Below are 18,089 nucleotides of genomic sequence, written 5' to 3'. Positions count from 1 at the left end.
CAATGGCATCATGTACATGCCGTCCATATATGAGATGACTCATATGTTTACAATTTTAATGCATGAGTCGTTTTGAGTGGCTATTCCTTTTATAAATAATTTTATTATTATTTAAAGCATAGTTAGTTTAATAAATAATTTAAAATACTGATTATTTTAGAATTTAATTTAAAAATATTAATATTTTAAAAAAATTCAAACAAATCCGTGCTAGATTCTTCCAATTTCAATAAATCAAAATTGCGATTCATTTAATATGTTGGGAGAGGTTCTCTTGCCTTAAATGAATCTCAATTATTTGAATTGACTTGCTTTGCCCAAGGAAAAAACTATTCATTCAATGTAAAAATAGAAGGAAAAGAAAAAGATAGAAGTAAACATTGACATATGAAAGAAAGATAATAAATGAATCCTCGGCATCTCGAACCTTATATAAACCGCCAATTCTTAATCAAACTTCGAAACATTCTCCGTCTCATTTCCAAAACAACCCAAAACCTAATCATGTCCCAAACACAACCCTCTTCTTCTTCTTCCGACCCTCCACCTTTCGATCCCAAACAACCCTCGGTTCCCATTTCATACCCAATCAAAACCCTTCAAGACCTTCAGTCTCGCTCTTATTTCGATTCCTTTCACTACCCTTTCAACATCTCTTCAGTTCCAATTTCTTCTTCTAGACTTCCCGATAGGCGTAGGTTGTTGGTTTGTCATGATATGGCTGGTGGTTACTCCGATGATAAGTGGGTTCAAGGTGGTACTAATCCTGATGCTTATGCTATTTGGCATTGGCATTTGATTGATGTTTTTGTTTACTTTTCTCATTCTCTTGTTACTCTTCCTCCTCCTTGCTGGATTAATACTGCTCATCGTCATGGCGTCAAGGTACTTGCTTTTTTGCTTCTACCATATATATCACTAGTGGCTTAGTTCAACTTGGTTGAGCTGGTTATGGTTAGAGTTTAGCTCATTTTGTGATTTTACTTTTTTATATGAACCACTTGTGATGTTGAAGCTACTGGATTTTGATATGAGATCATTTGTGAAATGTGAAGTGTATTTTTCTGAATCTTTTTAGGGAATTCGGGTTCATGGAGGTTGAGTTTGAGATGTGTAGAATTGATTTTGACATATTTGGTAGTTTTGAGTAGAATTGATTCTGCCTTCTAGATTTGATTGTACTTGAAGCTAGAATTGGTAGCTTTTGAGTCTAAAAGTGATTTTGACACTGAAATTTAGGGTTCAAATCATACTTGTAGAAATTTATCCAAACATAATTACTTTACCGTTAGACTCACTTTTGGCGAGAAACAATTTTACAAAATCAATTCATCAAAAATTAGTTTTCTTCTCCGCAGCGCAGAACCAAACTTAAGCTGAATTTGTTTCTCACTTGGAGGTGTTTTGGAAGATATTCATTGATCATGCTTGAATCTGAACAGATGATTTATTCTTGAGTTGTTCTTGATTCTTTGATATTTCAGGTGTTGGGCACTTTCATCACCGAATGGGATGAAGGAAAGGCAACCTGTGATGTACTCCTTTCAACAAAGGAGTCTGCACAAATGTATGCAGAACGTCTCACAGAGCTTGCTGTTCATTTAGGCTTCGACGGGTGGCTAGTAAATAATTCGCTATCTCTCTTTGCTTACTTATAGAGTTTCTATTTTTTATTCATGTCTGAATTTTCTATTATCTAATAACGTAATTATCGTTCTATTACTTTGCAGCAACACATTTGTCTGATTTTTTGTTAACTATTTGTATTTGTAACGTTCAATTGCAGATAAATATGGAGGTAAAGTTGAATCCTAAGCAAATTCCTAATTTGAAAGAGTTTGTAGACCATTTATCATTAACAATGCATTCTTCATTACCTGGATCATTAGTGCTGTGGTAAGTATTAGAGTCACCATTTTTTTTATTGCAGTGGCAGGTGGATGGTACCGACCGAAAGTAGACTTTAATGTGTGTTACTGGTCATGTAGGTATGACAGTGTTACAATTGGCGGTGAACTGAATTGGCAAGATCAACTAAATGAATATAATAAGCTGTTCTTTGATATATGTGATGGAATATTTGTAAACTATACATGGACGGTATTGCTTATCTTCCTTCCACAATGATGTTGCTTAATCATTTGTCATTTTCCTTAGTTTGTTTTGTTATGTAATCATATAGGAAAGCTATCCAAAGCTCTCTGCTGCTGTGGCTGGTGATCGGAAGTTCGACGTTTACATGGGAATTGATGTATTTGGAAGGAACACATATGGTGGTGGACAGTGGAATGTATGTTGTCTGCGATATACATATATTTTTTACTGTAGTGGTAATAGAGTTATAAATCTGCTATTCCAACTTTTTCATAGTCGATGTTCTCTTAAGAATAACTAGAAAAGTTATTAAGAAAGATCTAGAGATTAACAATTTGGAGAGAAGTATGTTTCTAGATAGAACATTATGACGGCAGTTGATCCATGTAGATTGTTAATTTCCCTTTTCTGGTATTTATTTCAATGTTTGTTTTTTCTATTAATTTCTTTAATCTGTTATGAATCTCTCAGGCAAATGTTGCTCTTGATGTAATAAGAAAGAGTGAAGTCTCTGCTGCAATATTTGCTCCCGGATGGGTCTATGAAACAAAGCAACCGCCAGATTTTGAGACTGCTCAGAATAGGTAATTTAGCTATCTATTTTGCAATACCATTTTACAATTTTACTATCACAAGCTTAACTGATTTGGTGTAGAACAATATATTAAGAAGGAAAAATTTGAGGCTAGAAGTGGCCATGCTTTTTTCTTTATATCAATGAAGGATATCAAACCTTAAACTTCTTGCTCATGCTTACAAGCATCATTGCCCTGCATTCGATATTGCAGTTGGTGGGGTCTTGTGGAGAAATCTTGGGGAGTACTGCCGAATTATACTGGACCACTACCGTTACATACAAATTTTGATCAGGTTAACAATTGCAAAGCCATCTTACTTTTTATCGAAGACTCTTCTCATCTTTCAAATGTATCTTATCTTTGTTACTTCAGGGACGTGGTTATCATATTTCAGTTGATGGAAACAATGTATCAGATGCTTCATGGTGCAACATTTCTTGCCAAGGCTTTCAGGTATGCATCATTGCACCTATTAATCATTGTTGTTAGCTCAATTATTTATTACCAATGAAAAATTATATTCACCTTTTATTTGAATTCTTAGTTTTTTCCTTTTGAGATTAAAGCCTAATTTGGAGTAAAATAACTATGATTACTGGAGCCCAAATTCAATTTGTGAAATTTAACCGATTTAAGAGCTTTTTTGTGTTGTAATCTATAATCAGTTATTTGCTTGCAGCCACTCCTTCCGCTTGCTGATCCTAGAAATCCTATTCAAGTTACTGTAGAGTAAGTGACAGCACAATCTAATATTTTAAGATGCTCTTGTAACCGAAAACCGAACAGAATGTACATACTGACATATTGAACTAGAAAGATTTTATGTTGTCTTGCTTGCAAATTGCAGCTTGAAGGAAGCATCATATAGTGGAGGGGGGAACATTACATTCAAAGGATCTCTTGAAAAGCAAACTTATTTTGAGACGAAAATCCTTCAAGGAGAGTTTCTTTTGAGCGAGTTGCCGATCCACTTTACTTATTCTGTAAGTTACAACTTCTTTATCATATAATTGATGAAATAACTACACATCAATCTACTAAAAAAATGCCATCATACTCATGTAATCTGGAAAAGCTGCCAAATGCTAATGCAACATTCTTTAAGTTCATTGAAATTATTACTTATGCAGTATTCCTATCGGAACAATCATTTTTCTCATGTGAATAACTAATTTATGCAGGTGAAATCTAATGGCAATTCTTCGGTAGGACTTAAACTCGTGTTCACTTCAAACGGAGATGAAACAGTTTCTGCCCTTCTCACATCCCAGGAAGTGAATAACTTCTCAAGTAAATTTGACAAAGTAATCACGACTCGTGAAAACAAGGGGTTTTCCTCTGGATGGGTTATAAACGAAAGTGAAATTGAAATGAACGGATACACTTTAACCGAAATCCATGCAGTGTGCTACATATCAGATTCTTCATCATCAGATTGCAAAGATTTTACCTTGGCTTCTCCATCAGACTATTATGCACTTCTTGGTCACCTCACAGTTAAGAGTTCCGACTACAAGCCAGATTTTCCCATTTCCTCTTCCTGGCTAGTCGACGGTAAATTTATAAAATGGACGTCAGGTTCCGACGGTTCGAAGACGCTTAGCATTAAAATTTCATGGACACTGAAAGATGGAAAGAATTATCTCTCTCTGAAGTACAATATCTATTTAGTGAAATCATCAAAAGAAGCAGGTGATAATCCAAGTACAATTTCAGAATCAGTGCAGGAGGAGTACCTTGGAGTAGCACAAGTAAACTGCTTTTATGTTTCTGATCTTGAAGTTCCTTCAGATAGTTCTAGCCTCAAATTTATAATACAAGTTTGTAGCGTGGATGGGACAGTTCAGACATTGGATGAGTCTCCATATTATGAATTGGAGGTTGAAAGTCCCTAAACTGTACTGTAATTAAAATGTAACATTATTTCTGCAATAAAGTAACGATCAATGATGTGTCATGCCTTGGAGATAGTCTCTAACAGAGGGAGAATCATGGAATTTAGCTAAAGTTTACGTGTACCCTTCTCTATAAATTCTCCCATTGTTGTCATTAATAACACTTCTTTTATGTTATGTCTAATGAAATGTTGCTCTCTAGTTCATCTTACACTACAAAAAAGTGCAAGGCTAAATTCAGACTCTTATTTAATCACTTTTTTTGTTGTGAATTTAGTAAGTTTTGATATTAAGAAAAAAGGGGTTGTCCTGCAACTAATTCTTAAGTATAAGTTACACGTTTGAAATGAAGAATCTGTTTACTTTTCAGAGAATATAAATTCAATATAAATATTTTCCATTATCTTTGACAATTTATGAAAAAAAATATAGATTTTTTAACTGAGCCGTCTTTGAGTGTAGTGTGTAAGATAGAGGTTGAATTGTAGTTAAACGAATTTTTAAAAACTTAAAATGACTTTTAAAAAGATTCTCACGGTCGGAGTAACGACAAAGTCCTCACAGACCATCTCGAAGGCCTTGATATAACCCCCGTTTGAGAAGAAGCAACACCGAGAACCCTTAAGACCTTCATGGAAAATGGGGAAAGGGGAAAAAAAATTCTCATATCCTTGATGAAAGGGGAGGTAGAAGTAGAAGTATGGAGAAGAGGGATCATAGGAGACAAACGTGGTTGTCCTCTCCGATGGTGAATAAGCCTTCAAAATAACATGGTCTTCATCATCTGAAAAGAAAACCTCCATTCCTGATCGAAAATGGAGAATCTGTTCATTGAAAGTATAATATGATCTAATGTCTTCGACGTCCTTGGACACGACGAATGAGGTAGACATTATCTCTGTTCCTGAAAATAGTAGGACAAAAAAAATCACCACCATCGTTGCAATCGTTAATGAGGGCAACTAATACTCTCAAAATCTATAACCCTAAACTTAGTCTAAACTTTATTTCGAATGTTTCTTCGCAGACCCTACTCACTACAAAAAGTGAAACTCATACCTTGAAGAAGGTTGTGAACAAGGAAGCAAGAGAGATGAGGAGCTAGACAGTCAAATGAGCTTGCAGAAGAAGTAGGGAGTGAATCAGAGCAAATGAGATAAAAGAAGACAACTTTTATAGGGGAGTTTGAACCACAAAGAATCCTTTAGACTCTCCCATAATTTTGAAAAAACTCAACACATTTCTGACACGTGCCACTAGCATTTAAGGTCTCAAAAAACAAGCCATCATCACTTACATTAAAAGGAAGTAAGCGTGATCAGCTGAATGATTGATTGAAATTCTCAACTGATATTTTTAGCTAATCAGAAGACATCTGGAAGATTACTCATCCCTCAATTAAGAGCTCGCCCAAAGCTGAGGGGCTCGTCTCTCATGAATAAGGTTGTCTTCAGCTGGGAGACTCGCACAAAGTTGAGGGAATCGCCTCACACGAATAAGGTTGCCTTCAACAGAGAGACTCGTCTCACACGAATAAGGTTGCCTTCAACTGAGGGTCTCGCCTAAAGTTGAGGGAATTACCTCTCACGAAGAATGTTGTCTTCAGCTGAGGGGCTTGTCCAAAGTTGAGGGACTCTCCCGGTAACACCATATTTCTCCGACTCAATATTTAATTAAATAGCTCAATATAACTCGACAAATAGAGTGTCACTCATGTTCACCATAGCATAAAAGAACCACAAATAAAACTTTCAAAAATAAGCAGTGGAAAAACCAATAAGTTTAACGTATAAATTTCAAAAACAATAAATGAGAAAGTGGTTCAACAATCCTCAAAGGAAATAAGAAATGCAACAAAAGAAAACATAGAACAACCCGTTCCCCAGTGTTACATATCAGAGCGAGTCAACTAAGATCCGAACGATAAATAACTAAAGAGGCACAATACCATCCTTTAGTATTGAACATATAATTTCGTACCTGATTGTATGTATCCCAGAGGAGCACAAATGCAATAACAAACAGAAAGAGGGTGAGAATACGCTCAAATAAATTAAAGGTGTAAAAACATGGCACAAGTAGTATAACATAAACACGACCACCAACACATAATCACCACACAACAACACACATATTTATCATTCACCCACAACACCAAACAATCACATGTTCATTTACAATATCAAACAATCCTAATGATAACTCGACCACAAATGCAAGTATCACTATTACAAAATAAACCTTTCGTAACACCAATTTTACAACGGTCTTCCTATTAACCGTTGTAATAGTTCTTTTTTGGACGTTTTTTTTGGTATTTACTAAAGGAACACTACTACAAATAATATTTTTTATGACGAAGCTTTCACCTCGAATATGCTAAAAACCGAGAGTATAGTTCCTGATAGCGTCAAGCTAACAACCTGTTACCTCAGTTTTCCATAAAATCGAGGGAACATATCTATAAGGGAGCGCTATTTTATTTTTAATAAACCTATTACCTCGATTTTTAAAAATATTGAGAAAATATAAATATTAGGAAGGTCGCTTTGAATCTCAGTTATTTCATTTTTATGTTTTTTCAATAGTTTAATTAGTATTTCTCACTTGGCGCCTTTCTAGATTCCATTTTTTCTTTGTTAATATTTTTTTTCATCATTTTTTAAAGTTAATTAGTAAAATTCAAAATATTTGTTATCATAAAAAAATTAGGCAACAATACGATTGAAAAGGAAATGAAAAATTTCATTGATAATCAATTACAGATTACAAAAAAACAGGACAACAAATAACTATTTCAGATATTCAAACTTCTAACTCCACTCAATTTTAACAGTTAATCCCACTCCTTTTACCCTTTTAACTATCCCTAACTGAGAGAAAAATTCACAAAGAAATATTCCATATGGTATCAGGAAAGTCATTTCCTCGCGAGAGGTCATAACCATTTCCATTAAGAAGCTAAAAATAGTAAGAGGAAGATTAATTTTGACGTTGTGGATAAGGAAGTACAAAAGATGCTTGTCATCTAAAGTAAACGTTTCTAGTTGTTTCTCTCTTGGACGGAGATTTGACACTAGAAGTGAAACAATTAGAGAAGCTCAAACGCCTTCTTGAAAATCCAAAAGATAACAATGTAGTTTGTAAACAAATTAATTTATTAATACTCTGTGTAAACAATGTAATGAGTATTTAAAAAAATATATCTTTTCCCTCAGTTTTGTTCTTAAATCAAGAGGTATATGATGCTAGTTTGAAAAATATAAAAAAGATATTGCCGGGGGTTAGAATCCATGACCATTTAAACTAAACCCTAAGTTATTTGTAAACCGATGGGTAAAGTTCCCACTTTTCATGTCACCCTTCGTTACCTTGGCATTGTAACCGAGGCGAAATCCATTTCGCATCCAACATGACATGTGTTATTTGTAATAGTGGACATTTCACGATGGTCATATGTACCAACCGTAGTGAAAGGTACCTGGAGTGAAATGGTTTGAATTCCAACACCAATAATTTTCCATTTATCGTGACATAATGGGCTTGACCTTGTATATCACCATGATTGTTACAATCAACCATGGTTTAAGTTGTAATCATTTCATCACGGTTCGTATTTTCAACCGTGGTAAAATATGTTACTTATTTATATATAAGCAAAATTATCTCTCTCTTCAGTACATTACATCCGTCTCTCTCAAAACAAAACCCTAGAATCTCTTTCACCTGTCTCTCTAAAAAAACCCTAACATTTCTCTCACTCGTCTCTCTCATATGAAAACCCCAAACTTATTCAGCCAACTCGTCTTCTTCGAATTATTCCTTTGTTTTATCAAAGTCTTAGCAAATGACTACTTACAGGTTCATCTTCATTGTAGTTTATGTTAAAAAATCTATTTATCTATTATTGTTTATGTTTCAATAGCTTGTTTGATAATATTTGAATTTTCTGCTTGTTTTGACTTGTAGATAGGGATGCTTGTTTCGATAACAAGGACATAGCTAAAGTGAGCGTTGCAAACTGGTGTGAAAGATCCAGAATCACATCCATTTAAAATAGACACAAGGTTGCAACTCTAACTTCAGCTTCATCCTTATTTCATTGTGGATGCCATTATGGGACATGTAATTTTCTGAAACATTTTTCGTGTATGTTGTTTATGATTTGTTGTTGATAAATATTGTTGTTAATGTTTGTTTAAAATATGCGTTTATTATATATTATGTGGTTTGAGTATTTTTCCAATCCCTTATCGAATATATAACTTTTCAGATTGCATTAGAAAATTATAATATGATAGATAAAGTTATATTAGAAAAAAGTACACGTTCAATTCTTGACAAGAATTCTTGAATTTGTTATATGCATATTATTCTATAACTGTTAGAACTTTATTTAATGATTATAGATCTTCAACCGTCCCCCTCTCCACCTCTTATTTTGTTTGTAAAGTAAATAATATTTTTCAAAATGAACTAGAGGTGAGGGAAGTGACGGTTGAAGAACTAGGATCATTAAACAAAGTTCTAACTGTTAAAGAGAAAAATATGGATAAGGAGTTGAAGAACTATTGTTAAGCATTGAACGTGAACCTGCTCTTCTAATATAACTTAATTTGTCATATTATAATATTCTAGATCAGATTGAAATGTTAAATGTTTAGTGAGTATTGACGAAATAAGCATTCTACATAATTTATAATAAACTCAGTTGTATATATCACAACAGTTGTTTATACCAACCATTATTAAATATTATACATTAAAGAATATCACAACAGTTGTTTAAAGTATCTGTTGTAGTAGGTATCATGCTACATAGCTTATAATCACGGTCGCCCCACCGTGGTGGAAAATATCATACATACAATCACACCTTACCTCACAACGGTTGATCCGACATGGTGGTATCCCTTTTCCAACCATTGTGATAGGCGTTTTCCATAGTAGTGTATATATGCAATGTATTCTCAACTCGACTCTAAATGCAAATGCAATACTGACTTTTTGGACATCAGAGGTATGTTGTTGATATTCATCCACAATCTCTCCTGATCCCACCACTAGACTAGAGCACACCAAATCTTTATTAATTCGTCACCGTAGAATCAACAACGCTTCACTAATTCCCATTTACAGAATGCAGCTACTCGCTCCCGATTCCACCACTAAATTAGAGCACACCACTAAACCAAAGTTCATATACAAATGATGCAGGACAAATGTACAAATACGCCAAATAAGGCCACCAACACGACACAACATATTCATGCATACATTATAACTGACTATTGTATAATTTACACAAGCATGACAACAACATACATATTCACATTGCATATTAATGTTTATGCACAATAATAATTCACCAATATTAATCATATAATTATTCAATAACTTTCAAAGTATATCGATTCGCTCACCCTTAATGGCCACTCAACATGAAGCTTAACATTAATTATTAAAAACCATGTTAAATAATTAACAAATCATCAATCAAGATCAAACAATGCCAAATAGTGTTAATAAGCACGTAACAATAGTAACACATAGCCAAAAATAGAACTCGGTCACGAAATTGATTCTAAACGTCAATTGCTATCACCCTCTCTAAGCCCAACTTTTTGGGGTAAGTGCAGGCTCGCTAAGCTCAAATTTTGGGGCTAAGCGCAGACTCGCTAAGCCCATCTTTTTGGGGCTAAGCCCAGACACCCAAATCAACGAAAACCAGAAACGCGATTTTGCCATTTGAGCTCATTTTAAGCTCCGATTTTGACTCCCAACCACCAAAATTGACCAGAAATCAATAGTCACTTATTATACAATCATTAAACATAAAATATGTATCAATTAACGCTCAAAATAACCACTTCTTCATGAATTTAAAGTTATGTCCAAAACACTAAAACACAACAATGGCAACACCAATATCCAAAATTCAAATCAACAAATCATGTATAATAATCAACGTACAACTGAGCATGAATTTGTACGTTGAACATGAAAATTGACATGGATTTCACATAATCATAAACAAGAACTCATAACACACAATAATAGAGAAAACAACCTAGAGGAGATGGATGATCCCTCTCTACCCTTCATGCATTTGAAACCCATTATTAGAGTAGTTCTCCTTCTTACCTGAATTTTTCAGTAAAGTAGGCTTTAGGCTATGGTGTTCTTCCCCTTAAAGTGTTCCCTAAGTTTGTCTCTTTTTCTTCAACTCTCTCAATTTTTACGTACCGACACAAATAAGCTTTACTAATCTCTTTTTAATAATAAACCTAATTTCTGAATTTAATAATTACATCTTAGCCCCAACTCCTTTTCAACTATCATCACTTTGCCCCATATTTTTATTAATTCCAATTTCCACTCAATTCACACAATTCCACTATTTTATATTTATTTTAATTATTATTCTATTATTTTAATCATATAAAAGCAACTAATAATTCTAATCAATTCCTACAACTCTCTATAAATCTCTCAAAAATATCCACAAGTACCAAATAGCCATATAACACACATTATTTCCAAAATAAATAATTAAAAACATTATAAATCACATAAATAATTAAGTAAAATGCAGTTAAACTCAATTAAATAATTTAATTGAATTTGGGGGTGTTACAACTCTCCCCCACTTATAAAATTTTCTTCCTCGAAAATTACCTGAACAAAAAAGCTCTGGATAAAACTCTCTCATCCGACTCTCGAGCTCCCACGTCACACTTCTACCAGCAGGTCCTCTCCACACTACCTTCGCCTAAGCAATATCCTTTCCTCTCAAGTGCTTCACTTTACGATCTTTAATCTACAAAGGTGATGCCTCAACAATCAAGTTCTCTCTAACTTGCACATCATCTAACTGTATCACATGAGATAGACCAAGAATGTACTTTCGAAGTTGCAACACATGAAATATATCATGAAGATTATAAAGAGACGGTGGTAATGTAACTATATAGGCCACCTCTCATACTCGATGGGGGATTTGATACAGACCAATGAAATGAGACGTGAGCTTTTGAGACTTCAATGCTCGACCAACACCAATTATCGGAGTAACTCTAAAAAACACATGATCTCCCTCTTGGAACTCAAGTACCTTCCTACGCTTACCATGATAACTCTTTTTTTGACTCTACAAAGCTTTCATGTTCTCCTAAATCATTATGATCTTCTAAGTAGTCTATTGAATGATCTTTGGTCCAAACACTAAACTTTCATCTTATTCATACCAACACAAATGAGGCCTACACCTCCTCCCATACAAAGCCTCATACTGTTCAATTCCAATACTATAATGAAAATTATTGTTGTAGATGAACTCAATCAACGACAAGTAGCTATCCCAATTACCCCATTGATCTAGAACACAAGCTCTTAACAAATCTTCTAGGGATTGGATAGTCCTTTTTGTCTGACCGCCCGTCTGCGGATGATAAGAAAAAAATCAATCTCAACTTAGTTCCCAAAGCTTCCTGTAAACTATGCGGAAATCTTGATGTGAACCTCAGATCTCTATCTAATAAAATGCTCGAAGGAATACCATGCAACTTCACAATATCACTGATGTAAACCTCTACTAGATTTTGCAACGAGTAACTAGTCTTTATCAGAATTAAATGAGTTGATTTAGCTAGTTTATCAACAATTACCCAGATAAAATCATTTTCCTTCACGGTCTTCGACCAACCTATCACCAAGTCCATAGAAATGCTGTCCCATTTCCATTTAGGAATACTCAACGGTTGCATCAATCCCGACGATTTCTGATGCTTAATCTTCGACTTCTGACAAGTTAAACAAGAATAAACAAACTCAACAACATCCTTCTTCATGCCCGACCACCAAAACATCTTCTTAAGGTCTTGATAAATCTTCGTAGCACTGAGATGAATACTCAAACCACTTTTGTGACCTTTCTCAAGAATCTTCTTCTTAAGCTCTGGAAAGTCCGATACATAGACTCTATCTCTAAATCTCATAAAACCATTCTTATCAAATTTGAAATCCACCTTTTTACCTTGATTGATCAACACTAACTGGTCAATCAATCCCAAATCTGATTTATGGACCTCTCTGATCCCGTCCAGAACACTGTTAGTCAACTTCAGCATATCCAACATAATACTTTGCGATGTATTTCACATACAAAACTAAGATCTCAGAACTGCTCAATCAAGTCCATCTCTCTAGCCATTAATGCATACATATGCAAGGAATTTCTACTCAAAGCATCTTCCACTACATTAGGTTTACCCGGATGGCAACTCAACTCGAAGTCGTAGTCTTTCAAGAACTCAAGCCACATTCTCTGCCTCATGTTTATCTCTTTCTGATCAAACAAGTATTTCAAACTTTTATGATTACTGAAAACTTCAAATATACAACCACATAAATAATGTCTCCAAACTTTAAGCACAAAAAATACAACTGTTTATTCCAAATTATTGCCTATAGAAAAATACGATCCTTCGCGATGGCCGCATAAAAAATGATTCGAACAGAGTCGCCACCGAACTTTATTTATTCCAATGAAGGAAAGGTAAAATATCGATAAAACCTTTTAAAAGAATATGGTCGTCACAACCAAATTCGGGTTCGGGAGTTGATTACACAAGAGAAAGGTATTAGCATCCCTCATGTCTGTTGTACTCAACGAGAACCTTTTAGTTAAATTTGCAATTAGAATGTTAACTTATATAATTATATTTCTTCGACTAATGAAAAGTGCAAAAGGAAAATAAAAGGGGTCGCAAAAATGTTTTTACTAAGATGCTTGACAAGATTGCGAGTCTTGCTGCTACGTATCCTCAAGTACAATGAACTCAAAGCTTCGTAGATCTGGGCAAGATAAAATATGTTTTTTGTGTTTTTTTATAGTGCTCGACAAGACGTGAATCTCGCTCCTACGTATCTCTAGGTGTGATGAAGAACTCAAATCTACGTAGTTCTTGGTACCAAATGAATGTTGGTTGATTGATTTTAGAGGATGAATGTTTAGGTCACATTCTAACGGTTAAACATTAACTTGTTTGCTCGCGGATGAGAGACTTATCGATTATTTTTTTACGGTAGAAAGGACCCTGTTTGATTGAGTTATAGTAGTTTAAACATTTAGCCGTATGCTTGCGCATGGGAGGCTTAATCGCTTTGTTTGTACACGCGTTATAAACGACTAAACAATGTCCATTTGTGAAAAGGTTTTCAATCGCACGGGGGAGAGAAAAATATTGGTGTGATTGGTTGATGTTTGTTTTATAAAAAAGGTATTTAGATTGCATTCTGACGGTTAAATATTGGCTTGTTAGCTCGCAGTGGAGGCTTAACCGCTAGTTTGTATTCATATTAGAACAGGCTAAACAATGTTCTTTTGCAAAAAGAAGTTGTTGATTGCATGAAGGCGGGAAATTAGGTTTAATGTGTTTTAGAGTCTTTTGGAGTTGGAATACGATTATTTGAACATGGAGCTCTACAATAGTCTCCAAATAATTGGAGATTGAGGAAGGTCTAAACCCAATTAGTCCTTTTCTTCTTTGATTATTGGGAAATATGTGTGGCGAATATTAGTGAAGGTTCGTTAATGGAAGACGATTATTCGCACAAGGAGCTCTACAGTAGTGTCCAAATAATCGGAGACTGAGGAAGGTCTAAATCTAACCAGTCTTTTTTCCTTCTATAAAAGAACCAACTAAATTCAATTGATTATTGTATTTTAATACGGAAGGCAAACATTTGGACATAGAGCTCTAAAATATTGCCCAAATAATCGACAAGGGAGAAGGTCTACACCCATCATTCTTTTTATCCATGTTGTTGTGAAACATTTTAATATCAATAGTAAATATATTTTTCTTTTAAAGAGCAAAATGTTTACCTCTCTTTTCAAGTTTATAGTATCCTCTTCCTCCATTCAATTAACACAATAAAATAACTATTCATCAAAACCAGTCCATCTTCTGCACAAGCTTAAACTAATATTGAATCAACAAAATAATAAGACTGAATAACAAATTCATAACCAGGGCTACAGAGGATGGATAACCAAGAACTGAGTAAATACTCCCAAAAACCAAATGTCAACCAAGACTGATTTAATAATCAAATAACCATAAATCCAAAAAAAAAATCGAACAAAATTTAACAACTAAATTAATGCAAAATCATGATCAACTAAGAGATGATTAAATAATCACACCTAAAAAACACGCAAAACAATATCCAATCAGCAGGGGTGTTGCGTTTATTGATCCCTTACCTCAGAAGCTCGATCTGAATCACGGAGGAGTAAAGGTGTCTCATCCATTTCAGTTGTTGTTGTTGGCGTTGCTCCGACAGAAGGTGGTGGTCACTCTTGTGGTACTATTCACAGAGGATTGAAGTGAGGTCACTATTGAGGGAGGAGTTTGAGTTTGGTGACTTGTGTCGTGACAGAGAGCAGATGTGTAACTATTTCATGGCGGGAGTATTGTGTTGTTATTTCGAATGGTGGAAAAGAAATGGAGGAAGAGGGTGATGTTGTTCGAAGGTTTTTGCAGCGGTTGAAGGTGGAATAATGGTTGGGTAAGATGAGAGAGGCGAGGTTTATGGCTTCATGGAGGTGAGTTGATGAATGTGGGAGTGGAGAGGTTTGACGGAGTAAAATGAGATCAGAAAGTGGATCAAAAGATGGTTTGAAGGTGTGATGAGTTGATGAAGAATAAGGCGTTAGGTGCGGTGGAAATGTTGAGGTGTAGATCAATGATGATTGATAAAGAAGAAGGTTAGAAGGAGATTTAAGGGTTGAAGAATCGTGTTCTGCAGATTTAGAAGAAGGGAGGGTCGAAAGTGAAGAAACGAGAAATGAAGAAAAGCTGAAAAACCATTGTCATATCCCAAAATTTGTCCTCTCGTTTTCATTTTAATCTAACCTTTTAGGTTTGAGATTCATTTGCATTCAGGTACATCCATGTCATCTAGTGCACTAACATCATTATAGATTCAAAGGTTTAAGGCTGACTACACTTAACAAGGACCTAGGGTTTGCTTGAGGATCAAGCCCTAAGAGTTGTAATGCTACAATCATTGTGGAGAGCCCATCATGGTGATCAAGGTGCAAAACCCTAGTTGTTAGGTGCTTGAGGCCTTGGAGGTTGCATCTTGGTGTTCATTCCACACCAAACCCTAATTCTTGATCTTGAGGTTTGTGAACCCTGTAGCTTGCTTGGAGGGGGTGGAAACCCTAGTATGGCTCATGGCATTGATAGATTGCTTGTGTGGATTACTTCTTGGTTTGAGGTCTTTGGTTGTTGCTTGGATCTGATCTTTAACCTAGCTAAACCCTAGTCTATGGCTTGTTATATGATTGGTCTAAGATGTGCTTGCATTCATATTTCATTGCATGTTTTTATTGGTCTCATTTGATTTAAGTCACACTTCATCCATTGGTTTTCATGGTCATCATTTGGTCTAAGTCTCATTCCATTTTCATTCATTCTTTCCATGATGTGTCAAGGTTCAATTTAAGGTCAATTGGTCCAAGATTAATTGTCTATTTGGCTAGTTCATTTCATGATCATTGGATTTCAATTTCATTCATTCATTCAAAGCACTTGTTTTCAAATTGGTTGCATCGAAGGGGATGGCCAGTTGAATCCATTTGTTTCATTGTGTCATTAGAACATTCATTTTAATTAGGAAGTACATTGCATCTACAAGATTCATTAATTAAATTGTCCAATATACATTTCATTGAAAAGATTACAAAAATTATATTTTTGCATAAGGTGACTTTTAGTCAACTGTTGACTTTTTGGTCAACCAGTTGACCAAAGTCAACTCAACAATTCAAAACCCCTAAGTCATAATTTCCTTGGTCTTCAAGTTAAGATCATCTTTGCATTATCCATCACCTACAAAAAAAACCAAAAAACAAAGGCATCCAAACCATGTTCATAACCTAAACCAAATACACATTCATTTCAAAACCATAACATGTCAAGGCAATTTCAAACCAACTTAAGCAAAACCAAGCATACATTGCAACGCATGACAAACATGAGACCATTACCATTTCAAACCTAGCCTAGCCATGACCTTTTCAAGCATTGCTAAACATTGACACTATATGCATTCATAGCACAATAACCAAAGGCATCACATTAGCATACAACCATTAAAACAACATAAACCATACATGATATTTTTCACCAATCAACATCACATTTAACATTAATTGAAACTTAGTTTAACATCAACTAAACAAACATTTTCAATAAGCATCACACTTAATAGAAAATTACTCTTTCCAAAGCAGTTAACTCTCACTTGAGTTTCCAACTCATTTCGATTAAGCTAACTCATTTTCACTCTAATTCATTTCAAATCAAACTAACTAACCTGATCCACTCTAACTGAATCTAATTAACAACTCACTATGTGAATCACTTCCTACAACTTCCCCCTTCAATCCTTTAACAAAGTTAAAACTCATGTGTTAAATCATCCCCTATAAATTCACATCCTCACCAGATTCATTTGACGATTCACCAATTCATCATCACTCTCTAACAAGAATTCATCTCTCTGCAACTTCTGCTTCTCACGAACTCTCACTTCCCTATACTCTCACGATCTCTCGAAAACATTCAGGAGAAAGAAAAATAACCAGAAGAAGAAGGAGGAAGAAGATTCAATATTGTAGAGATTCTTACCTGATCGCCGACACTGCTCCAGTGAGTTGCTTCAGTTTATTCACCGTTTCATTACATATGAGTTACCAGAGTGTAGAAGGAGGTTAGCGGAATCAAAGCCATAACCTCTAGGGTTTTGATTCTGAAAGAGAGGGATTTAATTTTTCTTCAAAGAATTAGAGTTTTTCGTTATTTAACTTAGATTCAGACCGTTCATGGAGAATTGGCTTGTTCCACGGGGATATTCAGATTCAGGTGGAAAAGGTGAAGAAGGTGATGTGATTATTTTGGATATTGAGGATCCTCCACCGCCGGAGGCAACCTCCGACATGGCGGAGGAAGACTGAACTCTGGTGGAGGGAGCTTCAACATATTTGAATCTTTGTTATGAATTTCAACACGTGAAAGTTGTGTTCAATGTGTTTAGTGTGTGTTTTCTTTGGAACATGATTTGCCTTGCTAAGTCACTTCTCATTCAACCTTCAGCTTTGTTGAAGCTTTGGGCCTTTGGCCCAAACATGCCCTATCTACACCCTTCCCCAGCGTTGCACCCCTGCTTCCTTGGCTGAGCATTAATTTGGGCCCTGACTTGGGCCTATGCTAAGTGCACCCTTGGCCTCCTGAACACACCCTTGATTGCATTCATTTTAGTTGTTTTTTGTCATTTGATTTCTCTTAATTTTTGTTGCATTTTATTTTATGATAATAATTCATGTTAATGCAAGTTTAATAGAATTAATTGATAGTTTAATTAGTTTTTAAACATCATTAGTTGTAATTAGAATTAATTGGATAGTTTAACTCTTGATTAATTGTCGAAAAATGATTAGGAAAAAATG

At 34.9% G+C, this 18,089-nt stretch overlaps 1 protein-coding gene and 1 long non-coding RNA gene across 2 annotated transcripts; one reads left to right on the top strand and one right to left on the bottom strand.

The window, feature by feature from the left end:
* Positions 1-349: 349 nt before the first annotated feature.
* LOC127084011 (cytosolic endo-beta-N-acetylglucosaminidase 1) lies at positions 350-4,778 on the top strand. Its single transcript, XM_051024381.1, has 11 exons — positions 350-885; positions 1,485-1,622; positions 1,787-1,896; positions 1,989-2,100; positions 2,183-2,290; positions 2,566-2,678; positions 2,883-2,964; positions 3,045-3,125; positions 3,352-3,401; positions 3,520-3,655; positions 3,854-4,778. The coding sequence occupies exons 1-11, from the start codon at positions 406-408 to the stop codon at positions 4,565-4,567; spliced, it is 2,124 nt and encodes a 707-aa protein (XP_050880338.1). The 5' UTR covers positions 350-405; the 3' UTR covers positions 4,568-4,778.
* Positions 4,779-16,281: 11,503 nt separating this feature from the next.
* LOC127084010 (uncharacterized) lies at positions 16,282-17,691 on the bottom strand. Its single transcript, XR_007788600.1, has 2 exons — positions 17,272-17,691; positions 16,282-16,470 (listed from the first exon to the last, which is right to left on the bottom strand). It is a non-coding gene; the product is annotated as an uncharacterized LOC127084010 (long non-coding RNA).
* Between the last annotated feature and the right edge of the window lie 398 nt (positions 17,692-18,089).

The sequence above is a fragment of the Lathyrus oleraceus genome, chromosome 5 (genome assembly GCF_024323335.1).
Source record: "Lathyrus oleraceus cultivar Zhongwan6 chromosome 5, CAAS_Psat_ZW6_1.0, whole genome shotgun sequence".
In the NCBI taxonomy this organism is placed as follows: Eukaryota; Viridiplantae; Streptophyta; class Magnoliopsida; order Fabales; family Fabaceae; genus Lathyrus; species Lathyrus oleraceus.
Note: the sequence above shows the minus strand (reverse complement) of the source record. Positions and strands in the feature narration are given on the sequence as shown.